We start from the raw sequence: 17,541 nt of genomic DNA, 5'->3' as shown, positions 1-17,541 counted from the left end.
TGAAGGATTTTTCTGAGAGAGGAAGTCTGAAACAGAAGAACATATTTACAAAAAAGGAGACAAGAAAACCTGTGTTTCTTTTGATAGAGGACTCAGTGCAGCATTTCTGTGAGTGCTTATGGCTGTATTTACATAGACCTTTCTGATAAAGCTTACTTAGTTTTTACCTTTACTTCTCCTTTAACCTGCCTGTGTGGTTTTTTTTGTAGTGTGGGTGAAACCTCACACAGACACGGGAGAAGTAACTCCTTTGTATGTGTTATGAATGTGTTGTCTAAGTGGTCAGTAGAGCATATCCTGGGTACTGCTAGGAAGAATAAACATACATGAATAACAAAGACAAAAAAACCAACTAATTTTGTGGGGATACTTTTTGTTTTTATTGTATTTTTTGTTTTTATAACAAATTAGTAAAACACAAACTTCTCCAAGAGTTAAAAAAACTAAAATAAATACAATGCATTTCCTTTTTTAATAACAGACTAATTTGTTGGGTTATTTGATGATTTTGCTTTTAAATTAAATCACACAGTATGGCACAGTAAAATTGTGGCACACAAAACAATTATTTATGATTTTTTTTCTTGCTATTTTGTAAAAGGAACAGTGTTTAAAATATTGAAGCAATTTTTGTCCATGTCTTTTCTTGTTAACATATAATTAAATTAAGTATAATCATATATTTTAGTTCTGGTGCAAATGTAATCATAGAAATGCTATGTTATGTAATCAATATAATTTGTAGCCAATACCAAATATATACCTATCACAAGTATATCTGATGAAACATTGTTTTAGAAAACACCTGCTTTTCTTGGTCTGCTTTGTGCTTTCATTGTGTTATTTATGACATGGAACCAGCAAAACGTTGCCCCTCCAATATCATTGTGAGACATGCTTGCTAGCAGTGACATGCAAGGTACTAGGCATAAGTGACACTTGTAACAGGTATGTCAAGCTGATATACTTTGGATCAGTAAGTGAGACATCCAGTGATTCAAAGCTGAGCAGTAAAAAATTGCTTTGTAAAGAGATACAGATACCATATTTTGAGATATGTATAAAGCACACAGAAAACACCCAGTGGTGTAGTTATTGCTTGTACAGGTAGGACCCTTTATCCAGAATGCTCGGGACCAATGGTATTCCGGATAAGGGGTCTTTCCGTAATTTTTTGCATCCAATAAGGATTATTTATATCTTAGTTGGGATCAATCAAGGTACTGTTTTATTACTACAGAGAAAAAGGTAATCAGTTTTAAAATTGTGAATTATTTGATTAAAATGGAGTCTATGGGAGACAGGCTTTCCATAATTCGGAGCTTTCTGGATAACGGGTTTTCTGGATAAGAAGTCCGATACCTGTATATGGGATAGCAGACTATGCACATGTGGAAAAGACTGGTAGGCAGACATTTTTCTGACTTACAGTGACAGCTAGAATATCTGTGGCTCACTCATCCTGCCTGGCAAATTCTCAGTCCTTTTATATAGGCATAGATAAGGGTTGCCACCTCACCCTTTTAATACTTGCCACATATTGAATCAACATTCTGCATGGCTAAGTAGCAAGTAATTTAGATGCATGTTGCATGGCTGCACATAAATCAGTTTACTCTGCAGCATGCATCTAAATTAATTGCTAATTATCCTGCAGGATGTGAATTCAATATGTGGCTGGTAAGGGGCGAGGTGGAAACCCTAGCATAGATACATGACCTTCTTTATCAAGTGCATAGCTCCCAGCTGTCCAGATTTTCGCGAGACAGTCCCTCTTTTGACAGCTCAACCCCCAGATTTTTACTGAAAAATCCCCCATTTCCCTTTGATCTCCTGCACTGAATGCTTAAAAAGATAAAAAATGTAGGCTAATGCCACACATAGCGTATGGCATATATTTTCAGCAAGCCGAAAAACGATTGCCGAAAATAGCGCCATATGCTCCTACCTGTGCCTGCACCCGAATGAATGGAATACGCTCGGGTGCAAGCACATGTAACCAAAATCCGCCGAATATATGAAGTCTTGTGTTTTTTGGCGGATATCGGCTACATGTGCCTGCACCCAAGCATATTCCATTTATTTTGATGCAGGCACATGGTAAGCTAAATCTACAGTAGCGGGCGTATTCCTGGCAAGCGTTTTTCGGCTTGCTGAGAAAATGCCCGTGTGGCATCAGCCTTAAAGGAAAAAGAAAGCCAAAGTCACTTGGGGGTGCCAAAATGTTAGGCACCTCCAAGTGACTTTGACCACCTACCTTTTACCCCGGGCTGGTGCCCCTGTGAGGAGAGAACAGCACCAGCCTGGGGTAGCTGCCGGCGCTTCCTTCTTCCTGACTCGCTGCGCACGCATGCGCAGTAGAGTGAAAAGCCGAACTTAAACATTAAAGTCGGCTTTTCACTCTACTGCGCATGTGCCCACCGCTGGCATTTGCAGCAACAGAAGCCGGAAGAAGGAAGCGATCCACTCCAGGTACCCCGGGCTGGTGCTGTTTTCTCCTAATAGGGGCACCAGCCCGGGGTACGAGGTAAGCGGTTAAAGTCACTTGGGGGTGCCTAACATTTTGGCACCCCCAAGTGATTTTGCCTTTCGTTTTCCTTGAATTAAAAAGTAGCTTTTGACAGAGAGCACAGAAAGCTTAATGAGCTTCGCCTGCACTTAGAAACATTGTTTCTCACATTTAATTAAATAAGTGGGCTTTTGGCAGAAAGCCCAGAAAGTTAACAAGCCACACCTGCGCTGAGATACAATTGTAACTAATAAGCTAAACAGGTCTCTTGGGGGAACTGAGACTTGCAACTTAAAGGGCAAATTCAGCTTTTTTAACAAAACTGTAATAACACATAAAACAGGACCCCATGTTGCCGCTGCATGCTGCATTTCTTTTTGTCCCTCTTTCCATTTTCAAAATGTTGGGAGGTTTGTAAGTGGGTAGTATAGTTTTCCCTATCCGGACTTGGTATATATTACAGCTGGCTCAGGACATTGCAAAAAAACAAACACAAACTGTAACATGTTGGCTTTAGAAACTGCAGCTAAATCTGCATTGGAGCTTTGCATGATTCTACAGGTATCAACATGACGACAAGCGTTGCTTTGGGTGCTTTTGGTTGCAACACAAATTTTCCATGTCCTGTTTTAGTGTTTGTGTTCATATATCTCTAGATATATAATATTTGCATCAGTATAACCAGCAGCATCTTTGCTTATTGTTTCATTCATTTCACAGCTGAGAGATTTGGCTCATATACCTGTATTTTATTTTTATACTAGCAATACTTTTCTTATCCCACACCACAGCCGAGTAGTTGAAGACATATATGGACCAGTTGCTGTCCTTAAGAGATAGCTTTGGCACACAGACATGTGAACATGTGATATAGTAGTTCACTATTCACATGGAAAAAATTGGACAGAACTGTAATAACTGTTTTAATATCTGTATTTTGTGTACAATTAATAACTCTCCACTAGGTGACAGCTGTACAGTAAATTTGCAATACCTTCTACATGAGCAGTTGGTTTTATATAAATAACTTAATTTAGAATATATATACACATTGTATGGTTATTTGGTGGGTAATATCACAATTTTGTTAAACCAATAAATACCCTTCCATAAATGTAATCATTGCACCAGTCTCAGCCCTTTGTTTCATAACTGCAAAAGGTTGTATATTTCCTTGCTGCCATCTCATTTATGTGTTTTGCAAACATTGGCAAGTACTGCCTTTAAAATTTCACCCAAATGATTAATATTTTTAGCATAACATCATTGAATGGGATGAACTTTATGGGAGCTGAAACTTACAGACATCTTTGACTGCATCGTTTATCAAGTTACAAACAATGGACATTTATTCTTGGCATCCAGTTATTACTACTGAACCCAGAGAGTGATGCTTCTGTAATTCACTTGTTTTTCTTTTCACTGTAAATTTGACATTCAATTATAGCATGTTTTCCCTTCTGGTTAAACTAGAAGTACATATACTAAATACTAAAGTAGATATACTAAAATGTATATCTATTGCTAAGGTATATTGTTACCACTGTTAAGTTTAGTAAGAGGTAACAAAATATTATATGATAGGTTTTTCTGTTCTGTCTCTGTCTTCAAAATCCTGTAGCCAAAAACATTTAAAGCTTCTTTACAAATGTTTTGGATTTTGTAGACAGTTTTGAATGGAAGGCTATCCCTCCATGCAGTGGAGACATTGCGAGCATCTCTGGAATTGATTATAAAACTCATACCTTGGCCCTTACCATGTGTTATATTGTGTACCCAAGTCTTAAGTTTGGAGGTGAAGTTAAGATTTGCAAACTGGTACATCTGCCTTGCAGTTTCAATGGGATCATTAGCAATATCTTCATAGCGCACCATGTGGTAGCGGCTACGCAACCTATTGAAGTTGGGCATCATGACAGTTCTATACATCATTACTTGGCTCTCACAGATTTGTTTTATTATCTCATAATCTGCATCCCAGTTCTTTGACTTTATGGCCCCTAAAACAATCTTGGTGTCTAAAGCAAGGGCACCAGTTGTTCTTTGTCTTGAACGAAACACCGCACGAGGATCTCGGACTAAGTGAAGAATTTTCAGGTTTATTGCTGGATCATGAAGCAGAGGATAAAGGACTTTCAAGTCAAAGAATCTCACTTCTTTAAGTACAATATGACTGTAGCTTCTACATGCTTGTTCAGTCATATTAAATGGATGTTTGGGACATAGCAATTTACAGTGAGCTTGTGGAATTATATCACTTCGTTCAAATAAATCACATACTGGAGGGGAACACAGAGCTCTGCTAGTCTCCCACTGAAAAAAGCTTGATGTAAATTTTTCTGGTGGCATGTAGGCCTCAAACACAGACATGTCACAGAGAAAAACTGAACGGACCAGATCCCTGGCTGCCATATCCAATAATTTGATGCTGTTTCGATTCATTTTAGACCACACATGCCAAACTGGCTCCATTAGATAAAATACATCAGGGTGCTGACTGAACAGTTGCCCAGTGAAAGATGATCCAGATCTCCATGTTGATAAGACGAGCAAATGAGTCTTCTGATAATTTTTTACAGGTGTGGTATGGCTGTTATGGAATTTAAAAATGATACAGACAAAAGCTAAAGTCTGAGCCATTAGAATCAAAATGGAGAACTTGCCAGTGCTGAATCTTAACATTTTCATTGGGGAAACCTGGGAATTATATAAAGAAATCTGTTTTAGTAAAAACCAGTGCATATGATACAGAAATTAATAAAGGAATTTAATAAACTGAACAATGCATCTAATCTGAACAATTTTTATTTCAACTTTACTCTCGCTAAAACCAAGCAGCCTACACATTTGGAGCATAACAGCTGCAGCATTGTTTTACATTATTTTTTTAACTTTTAAAAGAAAGCAAATGCAAAACAATGAACAAAATTATACAAATATATTTATATATTACAGCATATATATATATATGCTGTAATATATAAATATATATATATATATATATATATATATCAGATTTAGTAAGGATATACATTGAATGGCAGTTCTTTATTTGAAACAAAGAAAATTTAGAAACTGCAACAGAGATCACCCATTAACAGTTGAAAGAATGTCACATGTTAATACAATATATAGCTTTAACCCCTTATACCTCTTAGTTTCTGTAATTTCCCTGCTTGATATATTAAAGTTGGTATGGGGAATTTGTTAGTGAAGAGTGAAATTAAGTTAAAAATTGGCTATATGGAGTATAGTAAATCGGTAAATGAATGTCAGCCATGGGGACCATACCTTTTCAAATAAATTAGTAAATAAATTAGTCTTTGTAAGGAGGTTACTACATAAAAAGTAACTTCTGGCCATTTCAATCAATTAATGCTTTGTTGGTGGTGGGGGGGGGAAGTCAGATGATTTCCATTTTATTGCACTTTATCTTCTTTGCATATGTAATGAGAAAGGTTATTATAGGGTTTAGCTTAGTATGATGTTGCGAGTAATATTCTTAGACAATTTGCAATTGGTCTTAATTTTTTATTGTTTGTATTTTTTTAGTTATATTACTTTTTGTTTAGCAGCTCTTCAGTTTGGAGTTTCATCAGCTATCTGGTTGCTAAGGTCCAAATTACCTTAGCAACCAGGGTGTGGTTTGAATGAGAGGCTGGTATATGAATAGGAGAGGACTTGAACAGAAAAAGAATTATAAAATTAAGTAACAATGAAACTGTAGCCTCACAGAATAATAGTTTTTTGGCTGCTGGGTCAGTGACCCCCATTTGAAAGCTGGAAAGAGTTAGAAGAAGAATAGTTCAAAAACTAAATCAAAAATAAATAATTAAGACCAATTGAAACGTTGCTTAGAACTGCTCATTCTAAAATATACAAACAGTTTACTTGAAGATGAACCACCCCTTTATCCTTCTTTCTGCATTTTGCTAGTGTGACTCCTGCTCAATTTAATATTAATACATCAGACATTCTAAAGGGGAATTATAAAGAAAAATAAGGCAGAAATTTTTTTTGAAAAACATTAAGAAATATAAAATATTTAAAATGATAGAAAAAATTGAAGGAAAATTAAAAATAGAAAAAACTAGATTATAACACAAAAATATTTAAATAAAATTAGGGATGAGAACCGATATTGTAGTAAACTGACAGTTTTAGGCTATGGTAGATGCGGCGATTAGTCACCCATGATAAATCTCCTACTATGAATGACTAATCACCTAAAAATGACACTGGCAACAATAAAAATACTTCAGATTTACATTATTGCCAGTGGGAATATATTTTCAGGAGTTTAGTTGCCCATGGTTTTTATTCCTTCTTTTCTTTATAATTCCACTTTCCTTTTTTATTCCCCGTTTTCCTTTCTCTCCATTTTTTCCTCTTCATCTTTTCATCTAGCACTACATCCCAGCTGAGACGTAGTCAAAAAATTTGCCCAGAAGAAGGCGCTCTGGATTCTCAGCTCTCTATATAGCAATTTTATGCAATAGTTGTAGTGGGTACACATACAAAGTCACGTATTTGTTTAGCAATTCCATATTATTTCGAAAAAAATTTGCAGGGGTCATGTGGCATCTAGGACAAATAGTTGGTATGCTTGAGCTTATTTTATGGAATATATTGGGAGTTAGATAAATCCTTTATTAAAATTGGATCATCCTAACTCTAATACTAATTAAGTGGACAGAATTAAGTACATCTTTATATATATCAGAGGGAATTTCCCAAATACCTATTGTGAATTTATTGCTGCAGCTATTATGATTCAGCTTTCTGGCCAGTGGCGTCATCATATAACACACCCCATGAACACATATCAGAACTCATTTAAGACTACAAGAGCAGTCACTGTAATCAGTTGCACAAAAAATCCCATACTTGCAACAACATGTGCTCCTTGCACTTCCATATAGTTGCGCTCAGTACCATTTTGTCCTTTTCCAGAACAATTGCTCTGTAATGATTTAAGAAGGCCACTGTTGGAACCCGGAGCTACCACCTGGTTGAAAAGGTGCAGTCCCAAAGCAACCTGTGTCAATAGCCCCAGCCCATTGTTCTGGAAGAATAGGGGGCACAGGTGGCTCTCATGCTCTACACCGAAAATTATGCCAATTTGATGCATTTCACACACACAGGCACAAACACACACATACACACATGTTTAAGAGTTGTAGCTATTGCACTCTACAGAACTTATAAACTTGGTCACAAAATAATTGTTCCTCTGAAAAAGGTCACAATTTTAAAAAATTTCAAAGAAACTAATTTCTACAAATGTCTGACATTTATCAAAAATTCTAAATTTGAAAAAGCACACGCGGGTAACAGTCACAGAAAAGGTGCAATTTTTTTGACTATAGCCAGCATAAAAAAAATCTTCAAAGCAAAGAAAGATCTTCCAGGGAAGGAAAAGTACATCTGCCATTGACTTCTACATGATCTTAACAAGTTTTGGAGCATTTTAGGACTCACAGTAAATCTTGAAAAACCAATAACTTTCTTTTGGTGACTTTTAGCTCTAAAAAATCTGAATCTGGAAAAAAATATCTGACCATTAGTAAATGGTCCCCTCTGCATGCTCTTTCTGATGATGGAAAGATGTTGTGATACACGTGTCTCTGGCTCGCTTATCAAATTGGCTTATATAATATACATGACCTGTTTTCATTTCTTAATACAACATCCCTCAGCATTTAGCTCCTCAAAAGGACTGCCACTCTCTACTTCACCCTTACAATCTGTCCTAACAACTGACTACCTATGGTTTCCTATTGATTGTCCGACTATACATTGCATCTGAGTGCTATGTGCTTTTGTATTATACATATACACTATAATACATAACCAACACATTTCAGGAATATATACTGAATATTCTTTTCTCTCAGTTGGTCTGTTAGAGGAGTTTCCCTTTGGTCAAGGGAGACCTGGAAATATCCTGAAAACGTTTTACTGTGTATTCCTTGTATTTGAGATTGCTGGCCTCTTTGTCTTTCAATGGGATTTCCAATTGTAAGGCAAAGCTAATCAGGCAGACCCCTAGGCTTGTCTGCCCATGTATGAGGCCTTCCAACAGGCCTATCAGACCAATATCTGGTAGAAAATTAGAGAGATGTCGATGGGGCAGGTTTGATTTTCCCGTCGGATTGATGGCATGTATCCTTGTCATTGTTATCCAATTGTTTGGCCCTTGGTCCAATATTGGGAAAAGATCTGATTGTGGAGTGGATCTTATAATGTATGGGCAGCTTGAGTCCTGGACATAGATGACGAGGAAGGCCTAAATAGAGAAACCCAGAAAAATACCTTTAGGAAAAAAGGGAGGAGTGGTTGTATCTAATTTGGGATAGAACTCCTATGGGAAGTCATGTGCAATAAATATAACTGAATATAATTATAAGTAATATACACAGTGGGATTTAGTTTCTCATTAAACTCCATGATATCTCACATCTCCTCAGAGAAAAAAAATTGAAATGATACTTAGCTCAGTTCAGGTTTACAATTCTTGAGAACTGTTATGATTCTGGCAAAGGAGTTACTGTATAAATGATGCTTATTGACCCGTGTTGCTATAAATCATGTTCGAGGACAATAAACAATAGAGACGTAACTTACAACAGAACATGAGTGTTTGAGCTGCTGGCAGCAGCACCTTGGGCCCAAAATTGTTTGACATTATTCGCCACACCTTACAAATTTTATTGCTGCAATTACAATGCTACTCTCTTTATTAGCATAGTTTCTACAGGAAATAACCGATTATGATCAAATAAAATAGGTGATATTCTTGGAATTGGATTCCAATTTAATAATATGGGAATGTCCTTTGACTTTCCTTCTGCTTTGCATGAAATAAAAATGAATGTGTTGAAAGAATAATTCTAATTAAATGTAGATCCCGCAGAGAACAAAGAGATTCATGGCACAACCACAAAGTAATGTGCATTCTAATTAAATTTCATGGCAAAAAAAATTATTTTGGGCACACCATTGTTTTTAATGTAGGTTAAAGGTTGAGGTTGTGCTCTGAACTTGTAATGACATGAGACACTAAAATGCTGCAGCATTACTAATATTACTTGTTCTGTGTTGACCCTAGATTAAAGAGTCCAGTAGATGACACCCAGCAATTGGTGGTGCTAGCACTTCTGTGGTGCCAATAGTGTTTTGTTGCGCTGAAGGAACTATGCAATTGCATTGTAAAAATAAAAGACCTTAATAACAACTCTGGCTTACATTGTATTATTACCTCCCCTGGACTGCCTACCCCCTATAAATGCAGTGCTGCCAAATTCAGACAGTGCTGTATTCATGCTGGAGCACAAAGTCCTGCACCCTTCTTGTGGGGCAGGGTGTAAAAGTGCATCAAGCCCTGCAATTCATAGATGAGGCCCAATCAATAGGAATGTCAGTATAAGTAAGCATGCACAGTCACAGCCGGGCATTACCTGAAAACACACTCCGCAAAGAGCTAAAGAGAGATAGATGCTTTTTGCCATTATGGTGGTTTCGAGGTGGTGTAGTCCTTCCATAAGCTTGAGTATAAATGTAAACAGTACTCCAGCCTATTGAAGGATGATACCACCTCCAGCCCTCCCATGAGTAATAATACAGATCCTGCACTCCCTGAATCTAAGGCATGTTGCAGTGACTGCATAACATAAGTACCACACACTTTGCTGGTTTGGACACCTTTAAAGCCATTCTCACCTAGTAATATTGATACATAACTGTCTTTTATAGGAACATGTCGTTATCACTACAGACAGAACTACTACAGAACTGCAGATCACTGCCCAAAGTGGCCAATACAGGCCTACTTTCTTTAGAAAGCTTACCAAAATAAATACCCCCATCCACTAAAATTTTATTAATTACTTCATCTGCTTCAAACTGCATATGGGGGCAAATTAATAAATGGCCTTAAGCTTTATACTTCTCTATTAACCCATATATCAAATTATTATTTAAATATATAACCCAAAGGCATTTAGTTGGCACACATGCAGTGACTCAACATAAAATCAATATAACCCAGGGGGCAAGGTGACCTGGCTACAGTAACAGGTGAAGTACACATTAAACAGACTTATTTAGAACACATTAAGGAGCATAATGAAATATAGTTTGAAGCAAGTTTCCAAAAAGGCCCAAATCGGCAACTAAAATTTACCTGTTTATTGCCACCTTAAGTTTGCCTACTTGACATTCAGGCCACCCGGGGGGATAACCCCCCCCCCCCCAGTTTGGATACCACTGATTTAACCTTTATACAGAGAGCTGATTTAAATACTAAAAAAATAATAACTAAAAAGCTAGCCAATAACCATGCTTCTAAAAGCAAGAATGTAGCAGAACACTGTTTAACACTTTACGGTTGATTCACTAAATTGCGACAAGCATTATCGCATGCTATTTTTGCGTTAAAATTGACGAGAAAAAAACGTGCGATTCACTAAAGTATTATTGCATGCGTTAAGTCGCATATCGTGTGCATTAAATAGCACGCAACCAAATGCATTCATTTTAACACATTGCCTTAATTAGCGCACAGAAATAATACTAACGCATGATTCACAAACACTTGGGCTAAATATCGCATTAGTCTATGCGAAAATTAACACCTACTTGGGGCAGGCGGTAATTATAGAAAAGTACAGCTCATGAGCTTTTGGCAACACAATATGGACTTTGCAGTGTTATTTATTCAAGTCTGTGTTGGCCCTAAAGTGATACAGCCTCCATTTTGCAGGGAAAAGGTCATTTTCTGAACAGTAGTTTTCCGAAAGTAATGGCGTGAATGGCTAATATGGCGTGCGTTTTTTTCACACGTGGTGACAATTTGTGCGCGCTGCGTTAATTAGCGCGTATTGCGTCAAATACCACACAAAAATAGTCTTCGCGACTTAAATAACACAAACAGCATCGCGTCTAAATTTGCGCAAGTATCCTTTTAGTGAATCACGCATTAAGCCGCAATTAAATTTTTAATGCATGCTATAAATATCGCTCGTTTTATTGCACTTTAGTGAATCAACCCTTTTGTGTTATATGAGCCCATCCAACTATTTGGAGAAGCAGTTATTACAGTAAAGTGTAAAAACCCTTATGCTGTTATGCTTAATTTACAAAACATTCATTCACAACAAAAGATACATGCTAATCCATTTCAAAAAGTAAGAGCAACAAGTTCCAATGTGGGTAACCAGTCTCTCTTTTCCAGGAAACAAGGCAATGGAAGAATATTAATAGGGGCTCCGGACAGCCCGCAGGTGCAGGGAGGAGGGCAGTGACAGAGCAAGAAGGCACAGGAAGTAACGCAGTAGGGGGGAGAGGAGACATGGGCGCAGTGCGCGAGAGAGGCAGCACCATTTTGAAAAGCAGAGCAGTGTCCCTCTCACCCGCCCTATAGGAGATGTTATGCTAGCGTCATGTAGGGGACTAATATGGGTCCAAAAATGTTGGTTGTCACAGCGAGTGGTGGAATGCTTGCCCTGGGCGTCTATGGCCATGTATTGTTACAGCTGAATGCCGACTGGTGCAGATGCAGGCTCTTGTCAGGCATGGGTCCCGCAAGAGGGGTAACAAGTTGGTTACCTGGTTCTCACTTGCCCATCTGACCCCCTATGGGGTTGGGTGGCCGGCATGCCAGGTAGCCCAGGAAGGAGTATAGCAGTGGTGGTTTGGGCAAGCATTCCTTGGATATGTTAAAGTTAATACATTGATGATGTTAATATAAATGGATTTTAATCTGTAATTAAAGCTGTGACCTTCTCTATCCCAAAACCTGGATGTCTTTATTGTGTCTCGAGGGGAAAGGGTTCCAGAAATTGATATACGCGTGAGGTAAGCGTAAGGGTAAGTTGGTGGTATCCTTCATGTGGAGACTTGATGCTGCCCTTGTCATAATTATAGTTGTGTGTCCTGAGTTGCGGGTTAAGTAGCACAACTAGGAAAGTTAACAACACAGTCTTATTTTGAGTAACACAGAACAGGCTTAAAGCTGGCCATACACGCACCGATTATATCAGTCGTCTTGTCGGCCAGGTTGAAAGATTTTGATTTTCGCCCATTGAAGGCAACCAAACAAAATCTGCGTTCAGGGCTGAATCGACAGGTGGAGGTAGAATACCTATTGTTTCTACCTCCACATGTGATGATTCAGCCCTTAATGTCAGTGGGGAAAAAAGAATGATTTTTCCTGCTACTGATGGTTGCAGAAAAGATCAGAATTGCTTTGTGTATGGCTACATTAACAGCACAGTCTATACTGAGTTGCAGATTGAGTAGCACAGCAAGCAAGGAGTAACAGCACAGTCTATACTGATTTGCAGATAGAGTAGCACAGCCAGCAAGGAGTAACAGCACAGTCTATACTGATTTGCAGATAGAGTAGCACAGCCAGCAAGGAGTAACAGCACAGTCTATACTGATTTGCAGATAGAGTAGCACAGCCAGCAAGGGTTAACAGCACAGTCCTAGCAGGGAAACAACCAACATTGTACAGAGGCACACCCGAGAACAATTGCACCCCCATGGTAGTTACGCCATATGCTATCTCACTTAGACTATTGCAACCTCCTACCAACCAGTCTCCTAGACTCCCACTTTTTTTCTCTTTAAATAACTCCACTCTAGAATCTTCCTGCTCTCTCCTAAAAGGGACCTCACCCTGTAGAAACCTTTATTATGGCTTCCTGTTAAGCAACGGATAGCATACAATGTCCTTCTGCTAACATTCAAAGCCCTTCACTCATCTGTTCCTCTCAACATTTCTTCACTTGTGTCTAAATATATTCCTGGCCATCTCATCTATTCTTCTCAGGAACTGTCTTTTCACACTATCCACACCCACTGGCATATCTAGTCTAGTGGCTTGTGCCACATACCCTACCTGGATCTAAACCAAGGGCAATGCAGTGCCTTTAAGTGTAGACAAAGGAGAGAGCAGATTAGCAGTGTCTGCAGACCAACTGCAACATTTAACACAAGCCACAATACTTTCCATCTTGCTGCTCCCTTCCTCTGAAATTCCATCTATGAATTTCTCTCTTTCTCTCAATTTCTTAAAAAAGAAAGTTAGATCCTACCTTTTGAACCAGTAGAACATTTTCTGGTCCAGTCTTGATGCACACCAGCACCTTTACCATCTTGTTTGTGCCTGTTTATTTATTTATTGCAATTTGCTTGGTCTGCCCCACTCCACTTTATGATGAATCACATGCAGTGCACCTATTGAGGTAGGGGAGCCCTGAAGGCGACAGTAGCTCCAGGGTTCACAGAATGGCCTGTCATTAGACATAGCACATTTGCAGCTAAAAATTGGCACAGATGTCTTTTTGATGTGGAGTGGAGAAAGTTACAAATACAAGAATTTGAGTGCTACTTCGACCAATCCACATCAAAGTGCAAGCACTATAATGCACATTTTAATGCATAGGCCACAACTGCATCAGGAGCATTGCCCTATGCAATCACTATTATGCTGGAATTATGGGGAAAAAAACATACCAAAATTGCACCTTGAACATTGCAGAATATGCTTAAAATCACTTTGAAAATAGGAAAGACCACCAAAAGGCTTTTATCATCATTTTAGCTACATGTCAATGCAGTTATGTAATACAGGTACAGGATCTTTTATGATTAAGACCTGGGTTTTTTTTTTTTAGATAAGAGTATTTTCTGTCATTTGGATCACCATATCTTAAGGCTACAAAAACATTTAAACATAAAAACCCAGCAGAATTTTGTCACCCATATGGGTTTTATTTAAGATCAAGCACAAGGAACTGTTTTATTAATAAATAATATAATAATAGTATAATATATAGTTTTTTAACATTATTATATTAAAATGGACTCAATGGGAGACAGTCCATGATTGAGAGCTTCTCAATAATACTCAAGATCTGTCTGGCTTCACATTACTTAAAACGAATGCTGACATTTTTAGCAACACAGAAATAAAGTATAACTAGAGATATATTCTCAGTATATTATAGTTACAACATTACCTGCTGCATGATATGCATTAAACATTTTACAGACCCTAATTTATTGACATCACTAAGAATTTATACCACCCCAGCATCCTGAAGCATATTACAATTTACATTCATAAGTTAACAGGGACTGAGTTACCAATTATCCTTATCATTTTACTGTTAGCAGTATTGATGCTTATTGCTCATAAACATAAAAAGTTAATGATAGTCTAAGATTTAACATTTTTTTTTTCAGTGTTATACCTGTTATAAAGTCCACAGGTGTTCTCATAAAGCACCGCTGCTGGGCAGTGCTACATCCTGGTGCCTGTAGGAAATGAATGGGTTCCACTGCTTAAAGCAATTAAACACATTTGGAGGATTTGACACATCTATTAGCTTAGATAAATGTGCAAATATGTTAACTATTTATTGGCTGTTTAGAAAAGTGTTGTTAAAACACAAACTAGATCAAATTATTTGGAAGCCTTCAATTCAATTCATGATGACTGTTGTGAGTACAGTCCCATAGGGGAGAATTTGACCAAATAACTTTTGCGTTGCTGTGTGGTGGAACAGAGTAAATGTGAGATATAATTAAAATCACCCTAACAAAAATAACAACATAGTAAGAATCCACTACAGAAAATCTAAACCTACAAAATAACCAGATAACACATATTAAGTGGCCTGTTAAAGAATCTTGATGCGACATAACATATACATGTATATGTATATACATATACATATACATTTGTTTGTGTGCACCTTGCATCATATGATCCCAGGGGTGGCACCTAGTACTTAAAATGGCAATTTTCTATTTAGGAGTACCTAGTGGCACATAACTACTAAAAAAAAGTATATTTCTATGAAAATGGTTTATTTAGATAAAGCAGGGTTTTAGATTTTTTTTTTTAGTTTTTTGCTGTACATTTTTATATAGAGACCTACATTGTTTAGTGGTATAGTTTTCCTTTAAGGTGTGATGCCAGGATGCTGGGGCAGGAAACCTGATAAAGGTGGAGAATATGATGGGAGGAAAGGCCTGGAGCTGTAATAGCTTTGCTTCAGGAGCAGAATATAGCTTTTGAGCCAGGGAAGTGGAGTTCCCCAGTGGCAGAGTAAAGGGCAGCAGCCACAATAGATGACTGGATGTAAGACCCAGGTACTGTATATTGAGCAGCTCCATGTAAAGACTGTAAGGAAAGAAAAATGAACAGATCCTGTATACATAGCTGCATTATGTACTTAGTAGCTATAACAGATGCCAGACAGAGTTGACTAAGAGTTAAAGCTGTGTTGATGAGTTTTGCTACCACAAAAGAAGTTACTTTGTTCAGGAACATAATTTAGAGTCGTATTTATTATTCTGCTAACAAGAACAGAAAATGATTGTGTGTGTCTGTGAACAAATAAGGTGTGTGTTAGACACTAATGTGGGAAACATTGTGTTGTACTATTTGCAGTTGTTTTGATCTTATTCCCATCTGTCAAGAAGTTTAATGGGTTTATGTTAGTATCTTTTATTTCTTAAAGTAGGTAAACCTAAGTAGAGGAACCCAAAGAAGTGTACAGTTTTTATTCTTATATAGTATAGCCTTTTCTATCTATCTATCTATTTATCTCTTTGACCCTTGATGATGTGCTAAATTATCTTCACATTACCATATACTGATGCAGTTCCTAGTAAATTCAATACTTTGATACGAGAAGGGGGGAGCAGAGGGAACTACAGTCTAGGCTGGAGGAGAGCTGGCTTCTGCTACATTTTCAGAAGTCAACAGTGCAGAAAGGGTCAAACAAATACTGCTTTTAGTTACATTTATAAAGAACGTTAAAACCATTATAAATTTCAAATAATGTGTAATTGAAAGTTGCTTAGAACTATATTATCTTGTATTATGCTAAAAAAATATATTGTAAATCCCATTTAATAAAAAAAGAATGATTAAAATGTATTCATGCTGTGACCCATTAACCCCCTAAAATAAGTACATGCTCCCTAAAAATGACATTTCATTGAAAAACAGTGTTTACCAGATAATCTACAGGTAAGGTACCCCTTATCCGGAAACCTGTTATCCAGAACGTTCCGAATTACGGAAAGGCTCTCTCCCATAGGCTCCTTTATAAGCAAATAATTCTAATTTTTAAAAATGATTTCCTTTTTCTCTGTAATTATAAAACAGAACCTTGTACTTGATCCCAACTAAAATACAATGAATCCTTATTGGAGCTAAAACAAGCCTTTAGGGTTTATTCAATATTTAAATGATTTTTAGCAGACTTCATTATGGAGATCCAAAGTACGGAAAGATCCCTTATCCGGAATACCCCAGGTCCTGAGCATTCTGGAAAACAGGTCCCATACCTGTACTAATTATATTTCACTCAGCATGTAAAGCATTTTAATCTGTACAGTTATCCTATGATGAATTCAGTAAAACATTTGCAGAATTAAGGGGACTGGCAATGTTTTTGGCATTTAGGTTACTGATGTAAAATGCCAGAGATACATTTTATATAAAGCAAACAAAGACAGAATTTTATGAGATCAATCCATGATTTAAATGAATATTCATACCTGTTTTTCACCTTGTTAATTAACTGCAGATAAAAATGTTGTTTTATTTGCTTTCATTCGTCTCTGCAACCTTTTTTCTTCTCTTTTTAAATTTTCTCGCACTGTTGATTCGTGCCTCTGCTTCTCTGTCTTCGCTCACCTTTTGTGTGTTGTCTGTCCTGTACCTGGATCCCAAGTCCCACCCTCTCTATGGCTTGTGTTTGCTTCTTATCCTTGTTCTGGTCTCCTGCATACCACTAATATTAAAATTAACTGAACCTTGATGATTGAACTAGGAACAGTTGTGACAACAATGCAAACAGTATATGTTTTGTAAAATACTATATCCTGCTTCACCCAGAGTGTTTAAGTGATTACAGGCATTTAAAATGTACAGTATTTGAAAACATTTTTTTATTTCATATATTACATAATATTGTATGTATATTTTTTATTCTTAATAATAT

General features: G+C 37.2%; 1 protein-coding gene across 1 annotated transcript; it reads right to left on the bottom strand.

The window, feature by feature from the left end:
- Window positions 1–2,848: 2,848 nt before the first annotated feature.
- Window positions 2,849–17,226, bottom strand: LOC100496630 (carbohydrate sulfotransferase 4). The gene is made up of 2 exons (XM_018093517.2): window positions 17,096–17,226; window positions 2,849–5,206 (listed from the first exon to the last, which is right to left on the bottom strand). Exon 2 carries the CDS (start codon window positions 5,195–5,197, stop codon window positions 4,034–4,036), a length of 1,164 nt encoding a protein of 387 aa, XP_017949006.1. The 5' UTR covers window positions 5,198–5,206; window positions 17,096–17,226; the 3' UTR covers window positions 2,849–4,033.
- Between the last annotated feature and the right edge of the window lie 315 nt (window positions 17,227–17,541).

Source organism: Xenopus tropicalis, chromosome 4, assembly GCF_000004195.4.
Source record: "Xenopus tropicalis strain Nigerian chromosome 4, UCB_Xtro_10.0, whole genome shotgun sequence".
In the NCBI taxonomy this organism is placed as follows: Eukaryota; Metazoa; Chordata; class Amphibia; order Anura; family Pipidae; genus Xenopus; species Xenopus tropicalis.
Note: the sequence above shows the minus strand (reverse complement) of the source record. Positions and strands in the feature narration are given on the sequence as shown.

Bases quoted from the DNA above. Each gene is read 5' to 3' on its own strand.
- LOC100496630 (XM_018093517.2), bottom strand. From the start codon at position 5,197: ATGAAAATGTTAAGATTCAGCACTGGCAAGTTCTCCATTTTGATTCTA.